The 10377-nt window shown below is 37.4% G+C and overlaps 1 protein-coding gene and 1 long non-coding RNA gene across 2 annotated transcripts; both read left to right on the top strand.

Annotated features, from left to right (window-relative positions):
- The first annotated feature begins 1811 nt into the window (after positions 1–1811).
- LOC125140547 lies at positions 1812–2889 on the top strand. Its single transcript, XR_007139793.1, has 2 exons — positions 1812–2185; positions 2316–2889. It is a non-coding gene; the product is annotated as an uncharacterized LOC125140547 (long non-coding RNA).
- A 1802-nt stretch (positions 2890–4691) lies between these two features.
- Positions 4692–6922, top strand: LOC125140546 (natterin-3-like). The gene is made up of 3 exons (XM_047809750.1): positions 4692–4814; positions 5228–5342; positions 5604–6922. The coding sequence occupies exons 2-3, from the start codon at positions 5228–5230 to the stop codon at positions 6713–6715; spliced, it is 1227 nt and encodes a 408-aa protein (XP_047665706.1). The 5' UTR covers positions 4692–4814; the 3' UTR covers positions 6716–6922.
- The last annotated feature ends 3455 nt before the right edge of the window (positions 6923–10377 follow it).

The raw sequence follows: 10377 nt of genomic DNA, 5'->3' as shown, positions 1-10377 counted from the left end.
TTAGTGTTGGTTTATTGCGCAATTATACAGTAAGAGCTTAAAAACCCTTTGGCAATAGCATGCATCAAGCACTTGAAAAGGAATTAGAGAAGGTAAGATGCTCATTTTTATCTCACAAATGAACACACACACACATATATATATATACACATACATACATATATTTGAAAGAATGTATTTGAATTATTAGAGTTATTATTAGAGTCATGAGTCATGCTTGCTATGTATTGCTGTCAAGTGCATTATGACAAACTTAAAACATATCATTCAGCAGTGTTTATCTAATTGCACAGTTTTTATTCACTGATAATGTTCTAAGAGGTAGTCTATACAATTTCAAGTCAGATTTCTTTTAATGATGCAACTTTCTGATGATTTTTTTTTTCGTGCATATGGCATAATTTTTATTTCTCACCAGATGAGGGCAGCACTTCCTTTAGTGTTAGTTGTATTGCAGTTCTGTGCAACACCACTGCACTCAATCTCTGCTCCAAATCTTACTGCAGAAAACAGTAAGTTCTTTCCATGTACACATGGGTTTCCTCCCCAAATTGAGTATGTTTAGGTCTGTGTGATGCACTAGCATCCTATCCTGGTTTTATTCATCCTTTGTGGCCATGGTTGCAAGTATATTCTCAAGATCTACCACCATCATGACAAATTAAAGAGGATATTGAAGATGATGATAAAGATTTTAATGTACTGACTAATGCTATGTTTTACTGAGATGTGATAATAGATTGTTTAACATTTGCAAATTGATTATAAACAAATCTTACCTGTGGAAACATACAGAAAGCTACAAATACTGAAAGACTAATATTGGCCATATCATGCACACTGACAATACTTAAATTATTAAGTATGATCTTAACTCTTGATCTTGAAGTTTAATCTTAACTCTTCTCTTTTTTCCCCCTTATATTTATTTTGATGATTTTAACTCAGAGATCCATCTAAACCCTTACATGGGGGATGTGGTACCACCTCGTGATACCTAGACTACAGTAGAAAATACTGAAACTCCCCAAGAGTTATTGTCCATGGATAAGGGGAGCTCAGCATTCATGTTTCAGGAAAATTTCAACTTAAAGTGGGTTAGCTGGGAAGGCTCCCTTCCAAATGGGGCAGTAAGCATCTACAATGGTTATGCAGGACGCACTGACTATGTGTGCAAATTTAACTGTGAGGCTGGATTCTACACTCCAGGTAAAGGCCCATACTGCAAATACCCTTATGCAGATGCTGAGTACACTACCCCTAAGTTTGAGGTGTTGGTCAATGAAGACCACTTTGAGTTCCAGGAGTGGAATGGAAAGAAGGCTCCTCTGGGTCTGTGCCAAAAAATTCAGTGAATACTTGTTCTGGAATTGACATCTTTGTGGGCAAAAACAAAATATGGGTTGGGTGAAATTGTTTATTCTGGATTTTCAGTACAGTGTGCCAGAACTTAGAAATGCAAAGATTTGGATCACCATTTCTATTTCTATTTTACTCACCCCACCAAGTCTATATCTAATCTTTTTTTTTTTTTGTGCATTTACTGCAGTACTTCATCTGTATATTTGGACAAGAGTGATTAAATTAAACTCTACTTTGACAGTCTAGCCATAATAATAATTGATTTAATTTTCTTTGAAACACAGCACCTACCACTTAAAGGACTTATACATCAGAATCTAAATGTTGAACAATCAGATGTCAGGCTGTATTTGGCAAAGTGATTCTCTGACTGAAGGGTAGACACACAAATTTTGCAGATTTATTTAACAGTATTTTGTATCTCTTAATGCCCCCTGCTGTTCTCGGACTCAAAGAGAAAATATAACCCCAGTTACAAAAGTTATTAAAGTATAATTATTTTTCACATTGAAGCCCTCAATACAGTTATTTTATGGTCAGTGAATCAGCCAATGAGAAGAGAGTTTGGTGTTGCGTTCGGCTAATGATGTGTCTGAATGTTGGTGCAATGCAACTTCCTGGTTTCTCTCGCCCATGTGAGAGAGCGTCGTGTAGTGTGCACGTGCGACAGATAGAGAGCAGATGTAAGTAGAGAACTCCGGAGAAATCTGGGGTATAATTTACTTTAATACTGAGCTTTTACTCAATATTGAGAGAAGTAGAGACTAAAACCTCTTCAGAGTAACGGTTGAACGAGTTGAAACGGAATTTATTATTGGTTTTGGTGAGTTAAAGTTTGTAAATACATTACATTTAATGTGTTTAAATGTATATAAGTTAAATATGCAATGTGAAAAAGTTTATTTAAATTTCTTTCTCTTTTCTTTTTGTTGTTGTTGTGATTTGTTTTGAAGTTTGCATGATCCTTCGTCTCCATTGCTCCTGCGCTGTGAATGCTGCGTGTGGGGGTTACATTTTTCCTATTTTTCTTGTGGAGGAAATTCACCTTTTAAAGGAAAGACCGAAATACAATACAATCCATTTATGTGGAAAGGACTATAAAGAATGATTTACTGTTTTGTAAAAAAAAAATGATTAACTGCTTTGGTAAAGACTGGTTTACTGATTTGATAAAGCTTGTGTAATGTGATGTACATTTTAAATGTGCATGTAAGAGTTTACAGTGAATTTGTTTTTTGTTTTGGGTTATATGTTCAATTTCAAGTCTAACATTTTGAAATACAACTGGAAAGGGAATTAATCATTATGTGAATGTGAATTGACTTAACAGTGCTTTATTTTATTTTTTCTTTATTACTGTGATTCAAGTTATTTAGAGAAGGGATTTTTTTTTTTATACTGTTTCAACAAAACAATTCTTTTGGTTTATTTTTGTTTGTTGTTTTCTTAATTTCCTTTTCATGTCATGTTACTTGGATACAATACTAAAATCTGACAATTCAATACATTTATCTATCTACAGTTGAACTTAAGTGTGTGAGTGATTTCATTGTTGTTGGAAGCTCCTGGGTTAAGTAGTCGAATCAGATCTTCTGAAAGAGCTGGTTCATAGTTCAGACCTGTTGTGTCTGTAGGAATTAGAAGAAGGGTTACAACATATATTGCTTTCTTGAGAAAGAACAACACATTTAGGATGTTTGCAGTTATGAGGTTACTTTTAGTGCAAAATATCTTTGCTACCACAAGTCTCCTCTAAAATTTACAAAACCTAAAATCTCCAGAATGTGAAGAAACTACAAGACTCTACAGCATCTCAATCATCTCAAGCAGTTCATTCTCATTTATATACCTCTTTTATTAAGGCTACAGTGTGTAAGATTTTTGTTCAAGATAAACAATTGTATTAACAGTGTTAATAGAGTATATAATATTTATGAAAACTCTATAATCTGATGTTCCTGTGATCCTGTAATTCACACTGGCAATCTTGTACTTCAAAGTCAGCACTAAATCAGGACCCATAACACTGGGTAATGTTGTCTGCAAATGCTGTAGAAATCAATGAATTATTGACTGTCTTTGCCTATAGACCACCTGAATTCCTGCCTAACTATATTTATTATTGCTCTTCCCTAATGGTTTGTTTACCTTGTTTTCTTTAAGAGACACTGATCATCATTAATCAAAAATTAAATCGCCCTGTGACTTAACAATTAAAATAGAGGATTAACAGGAATGATCAGAAAACCAAACCCTAAATCTGGTACTGAAATGAATTTCAAGTCGCAGGTATAATCTTACACCCTGGAAAAACTACAAAGAACCTAAAACTTTGTAATTAGTTCATACATTTTCAAGATAGATTTATGTTCTTTAGCGCAATGTCACAAATGACCTTGATCTTGTAAACTGTCCTGTAAACAATCTGCCCCATAAAATATAAGCCCGATAAAGACACTTGTTTTGTAATATCTTAACAACCCAAAATTTATCCTTATCTAATAAACATATACTTATCAATGTCATGTTGGCAGATCCAGACATGAGTGTAGGCATACCAGGCATTATTGAACTTGGCAACAAAAACAAAGACATGATCTAGAAGCGAGGTTAAGGTGCAGGCAATGATTTCCAACAATCAACATGAACTATGCAAGACTATTACTGGTTATTAGACCACCTCCAACCAGAGTTTCCATGAATCTGGCCTTTCTATGGTAGTTGAGGAGATGATAGTGGAGTAAGTGTGGAGACATGACAGTGATTTGACCACCGCACTAATGAGACCTGAGTGTTGTGAATATGATGGAATCAGTGTTTGTAAAAGCAGCTTGAGTTTTTCTGTGAAGGTACAGTTAATTAAGTTTCCAGCTGCACTGGAGTCAATCAGCGCTGAAACACAACTAGTTTGGCAGCACAAAATACAGGTGAGAGAACACAGGAACAACAAACATGTTGAAGCGAAGCATTGACGGTGCTTGTTCAGAGGTGAACTGTGTCTTGGCTCACAAAATAAAGTGAGTTATACAACATGAAACCCTTTCAAATGGCCAGTCTACCTGCATTAAAATAAAGTAAAATAAATACTGTAAATTGACAGCATGAGTTAAAGTGCTGCTAGTATGGCACTTACGTTGTGGAAGTAAAAGTAGCTCCTATTTCACTTTGTTAACCAAAATAACTGCTTAGATTTTCATGTATAGATATATACAGTATGTTGCCATATTAATCAACACAACATATACTGCATCTTGAAATGAAACCTTTTAGTGTTGATATAATAGTTCATATTTGTTTGGCTTCTCACTCGCCGGCATGCTGAGATCAGAGAAATGATAACTTGAGAGTTCAACAGGAGATTTGAAATTTATGACTTACGAGTCCATAAAAGAGCTACAGTATATAAGACTGAACCTCTGGGATGATCTGAACACAGGGGACAGACCGTGAAGGTATGTGCACTTCTTGCATGTAGAATTAAATATGTATTATTGAAATGTAATGGCATTAGTCATCAAGAATCGTATACTAGATTTTTAATTGTAGACATCAGAACAATTGCCATCTAAAATATCCCTGAAAGCAATACATATAAAATACAATAATTTATTTGACAGTTGTAGTATAAGATGCAATGTATAAGTAATGAAAGCAAGTACCAGAACAATGCAAATAAAGAATACTATTCAGAAGAAATGCTTGTGAAAAGAGTGATTTAAACCCTGATTACAAAATAATCAGTTAAGAAATGATACCTAGTAATTCACACCAATAACAGAGTATGGTAAGTTAATACAAAGCAATGATGAATAAAATACTGCATGCTGTTAAGCTTGGAAAACCACTAATCATAAATTCTTTATAGATGAAGCTGTTTGCTGTCATCACCCTTTTTCAGCTGGTGGCTTTCTGTGCATATGCTACAGAACCGGTCATCAACCTAAAAGAGATAGTAGAGAAAAGTATACATACTAAGAAAGGTAAAATGTGCTTTCATTTATATTAATGTGTTCAAATTACTGTACATGCTTATATTGCTCATATATTTTATATTTACCATTATACATATATTTAGTTTTTGTTGACTTAGTTTCCAAATTCTTCACTGTAAATTGTTTTGATATTTTGATAAGTATGGTGTAAATCTGTGAAGAAAACCTCACTGAGATTGTAGATATAGGATTTCTTATATTCCATCAATATTAATAATCTCTCTCTCTCTCTCTCTCTCTTCTTTACAGCACCTCTTTTGAACCCACTTCTAGAGGGTAAAATCCCACCTCTTATAAACAATGGTCCAGTTGCTGGCCCACTTACACCTCCAGAGCTTGAGGAACCAAGAAGAAGAAGAAGAAGAAGAAGAAGCAGAAGTTCAAATCTATTTGGCGATAATGTCAATCTAAACTGGGTCAAGTGGGATGGTTCTCTTCCCCAAGGTGCAGTTGGCATCTATAATGGGTATTCAAAGCGTTCTGATTACGTCTGTAAATACAAATGTGATGCAGGTTTTTACACTCCCAGCAAAGGTCCATACTGCAACTACCCCTATGGTGATAAAGAATATCATGCCCGTACGTTTGAGGTTTTAGTCAATGTAGACAATTTTGAGGTTGTGGAGTGGAAGGAAGGTTCATTTGGATCTGTGCCAGAGAATGCCATTAGGACCTGTGGAGGTGTTGGCACTTTTGTTGGTAAGAACAAGTATGGGCTTGGTAAGGTTGTACCTAAGTTTACAGCCTTCTTCCTGCCATGGGAAGGTGATGAGTACTGGTACAAGTACTATGAAGTCTTGGCCATCAACCGTGATGTCTATAGCCAACACATCTCCCATGTTGAGTATGGTATTAATGAAGTTGAGCTCTTCCACTACCCACCAGAGACCATGAGGATCTCCAGTGTTGCCAACAATGACTGCCAGACAATAACCAAGACTGTAACCTTCTCCAAGACCACGGAGGTGGAGAACACCTGGAACATTGGCCGTACCACTATGCTTGGTGTTACAGCAGGCATCACTGCCGAGATCCCTATGATTGGCAGTAGTGGAGTGAAATTCACTGCAGAGAAGTCCTTGCAGCTTAACCGTGGCACTACCCTAGTAGAAGCTTTAAGTCATGAATTGTCAGTTAAACTAACAGTGCCACCCAATCACTCTTGCACTGCACGCATGGAGGGACGAAAGATGACTGCTGGCATCCCGTTTAAAGCAAGGCTCAGCCGAACATATGCCAATGGAGAGACCCAATGGACCTCCATCATTGGTGTCTATGGTGGCATTCAGATAGAGGTCAGAGCAATGGTGGACCGCTGTGAACCTATTATAGATTCTGAGCCATGTCCATCAGCTTTATAGTGCTATTAAAGTTCAAAGAAGCCAGTAACCAATTACTATCTTGTAACATGCCAGTATAATTGTTATATAAGTTCAAATTGTTAACAGCCTAAAAGATAGGTTGAGTTGTATTTCTTGTAGACAATAAATCATACATATGTGAACTAACACCCTAAGAACTCCTTTTACTGTAAATTGCTTGAAAAATAAAGAGATAAAACAACCAAACTGTTTATTTTTAATCAAGGTTTTATGTTCTGCAAAGAAACAAAGACATTGTAACTGAACTTTGGTTATATTCTGTGATTAGTAACAGTAAACCAAAGGTGCATTTTAATACATATTACAAAAGAGAATTATGTAAATTAAGGCATCAGAATAACATTTTGTATTTTGAAAAATTTAAATATAAAATTTGTAATGGGCCAGCATTGCCACTTGCCAGCAAAGAATAATGTTGAATGTTTTCATTTACCTTTATGAATATGGTATAAATGTATTTCATATCATATGGGTAACATTTTGACCTCTATTTGTTATAACCACCACATATCATTCATTGCCTTTTTCAAATAAATCCTGTAGACAGAGGCAGGCATGGGCGTATTTTATGCAGATACATTTTAAAATTTAGTTATCCAGAAATTACAACCAAATATTAACCTGCTCTTATATTTTAGTCCTATCTATATTCCACTTGACCTGCTACACAACATCATGCAATCCTGTATGACCAATAATACATGATTAAAAGAAATCACTTAAATGTGTTTTACATGTCTACTTTCTACAGTCATGAATTTTGTAAATAACTAACTTAACACACAACTATAGTTTCCCTGCTGAGTTTATTAGTTTCACTGCTGTGTCTGCATTCAATAACTGCTAGACATAAAAAGTTCTGCATAAAAAGTTTAATTTTTTTAGTTTATCCATCTCTGTGACCCAAGAATAGTTTGGAAAAGCGGTAGAAAATGAATGAATGAATGAATAATTTATCCATGTGGCTCTTTCAACAAAACACAGCAACAAAAACAGAAAAAAAAACAAATACAAAAAAGTTTCAAACATATTATACAATATATGTTTCTTGAATGTAAATCACATGTAATTGGGGATTTCAGATGTATAATATTACTGACACAATGATTCCAGTATATTAGACCATTCTAAGGAACAGTTCATTAACAACATTTTTAATCTTTATTTGTCAGTGAAGCCCATCAGATCACAGTTATAAAATCATTAATGATTACATACTCTGTGATGTCCTTAACCTACATACAGCTACTCCTTTTATCAGACATCTATCAGACATTTATTCCAGATAATCAATCATGGAAAAAGAGGTTGTACAGTAATACGAGTTTAATTCGTTCCGTGACCTTGCTCGTATCTCAAATTGCTCGTATCTCAAAGCAATTGTCCCCATTTAAATTAATTGAAATCCCATTAATCCGTTCCAGCTTGCAAAATTCCACTCCAGTTGTTTTGTTTGTGTTTTGAAAATGAAAAATGTACAGTACCTGTATTTATAAATGACAAATATTGTATAAAAACATACAGTTATAAAAGAGAATGTTAAAAAAAACTCTTTTTACTTACCAGAAGATGCGCACGGAGGTTGAGGGAGGAGTAAACAGGCGGAAGAGTTAGGAGGAATTAGACTTTCACTTTCGTGCACTTACTGACAAAGGGCAGCCCTGCCGGAGTCCAACATGCACCGGGAACAAGTCTGACTTTTTGCTGGCAATGCGAACCAAACTCCTGCTCTGGTCATATAGGGACCAGACAGCCCTTAACACAGGGCCCCGGACCCCATACTCCCAGAGCACCCCCCACAGGTCACCACAAGGGACACAGTCGAATGCCTTCTCCAGATCCACAAAGCACATGTGAACTGGTTGGGCAAACTCCCATGAACCCTCCAGCAACCTGGCGAGGGTATAGAGCTGGTCCAGTGTTCGCGACCGGGACGAAACCTGCATTGTTCCTCCTGAATCCGAGGTTCGACTATCGGCTGAATTCTCCTCTCCAGTACCCTGGCATAGACTTTTCCGTGGAGGCTGAGGAGTGTGATCCCCCTGTAGTTGGTACACACCCTCCGGTCCCCCTTCTTAAACAGAGGGACCACCACCCCAGTCTGCCAGTCCAGAGGCACTGTCCCCAAACTCCACGCGATGTTGCAGAGGCATGTCAACCAAGACAACCCTACAACATCCAGAGACTTGAGGTACTCAGGGCGGATCTCATCCACCTCCGCTGCCTTGCCACTGAGGAGCTTCTCAACTACCTCAGTGACCTCAGCTTGGGGGATCAACGAGTCCACAACTGAGCCCCCGGCCTACAGTCATGAGCTTTGGGTCATGACCGAAAGGACAAGATCCCGGATACAGGTGGCCGAAATGAGTTTCCTCCGCAGGGTGGCTGGGTGCTCCCTTAGAGATAGGGTGAGGAGCTCAGTCACTCGGGAGGAGCTCAGAGTAGAGCCACTGCTCCTCCACATTGAGAGGAGTCAGCTGAGGTGGCTCGGGCATCTGTTTCGGATGCCTCCTGGACGCCTCCCTGGGTGTCCAGGGATGTCCAACCGGGAGGAGGCCCCGGGGAAGACCTAGGGCATGCTGGAGGGACTATGTCTCTCGGCTGGCCTGGGAACGCCTCTGTATTCCCCTGGAAGAGCTGGAGGAAGTGTCTGGGTAGAGGGAACTCTGGGCGCGACCCGGCCCCGGATAAGCAGTAGAAGATGGAGGGATGGATGGATGGATGGCTTTTCTCTTCACTTGTTTTTGCATTTTTTTTGTCACTCACTTCCTCACTAACATCATCCGGTCGTTTTAATAAAACCTGTCCGGTCAGCATATCAAATGCGGTGTAGTCGCACAAGTTCAAATTTTTGGATGGTCGGCACCTCACGTAGTCCCTTTGCGACTCTCCATAGGAAATGAATGACTTCTGGTTTATCGGCCGTCGTTTGTTGTGTGCAGTTGAAAGCCGGCTTTAACCGAGTGAGACGCGGGAAGCTGAGGCGGGGAAAACAGAGCACATGTGGTTGTTGGGTATCTTTGTTTCGGCGGCTGTGGTTCGGATGCTTGTATCTCAACAATTTGTTCGTATATCAAGGCAAAAATTTGGTCGAATCACAGCTCGTATCTCCAAAAATTCATATGTCAAAGCACTCGTATCTCGAGGCCTCACTGTAATTCCAATATCTTTTTGGGTAAAAGTTTTCTTTGACCTGAGATTGTTGTTATCTTTACCATGCAAATGTGATGGCAGTTGCTGTTTTTTCTGTTCTATATATGCCCCATACAATGTAAATAGATGTTAAGATGTTTCTGAAAAACAGCAAATATATTAGAATTTATTTACTGCCCTCTAATAGGTTTATTTTACTGAACATTGGAGCACAACGATGTGATCTTTGATTAATTTGTTCTTAGAACTATGGGAAAAAACACATGTATTTGAAGTTAATTAGCTTGTGACTTAAAAAAAGCTATACAAAGACAAGCATTTAAAAGTTCTTAATTAAAAATTCCCTCATTTTAAACTGCAGTACAGCTTTATATGGACAGAGAATCACTATAGGATCAAGTTATCAGTGTTGGTTTATTGTGCAACTATACAGTAATATATATATATATATATATATATATATATATATATATATAAATGTACATTGA

Source organism: Tachysurus fulvidraco, unplaced genomic scaffold, assembly GCF_022655615.1.
Source record: "Tachysurus fulvidraco isolate hzauxx_2018 unplaced genomic scaffold, HZAU_PFXX_2.0 HiC_scaffold_47_np12, whole genome shotgun sequence".
NCBI classification, from domain to species: Eukaryota; Metazoa; Chordata; class Actinopteri; order Siluriformes; family Bagridae; genus Tachysurus; species Tachysurus fulvidraco.
The sequence above is the reverse complement of the archived record's forward strand: the minus strand, read 5'-3'. Positions and strand labels throughout refer to the sequence as shown.

Excerpts from the sequence above, each read along its gene's own strand:
- LOC125140546 (XM_047809750.1), top strand. The coding sequence starts at position 5,228 with ATGAAGCTGTTTGCTGTCATCACCCTTTTTCAGCTGGTGGCTTTCTGT. Across the intron at positions 5,343-5,603 it reads AAGTATACATACTAAGAAAG|CACCTCTTTTGAACCCACTT; the intron begins GTAAAATGTGCT and ends TCTTCTTTACAG.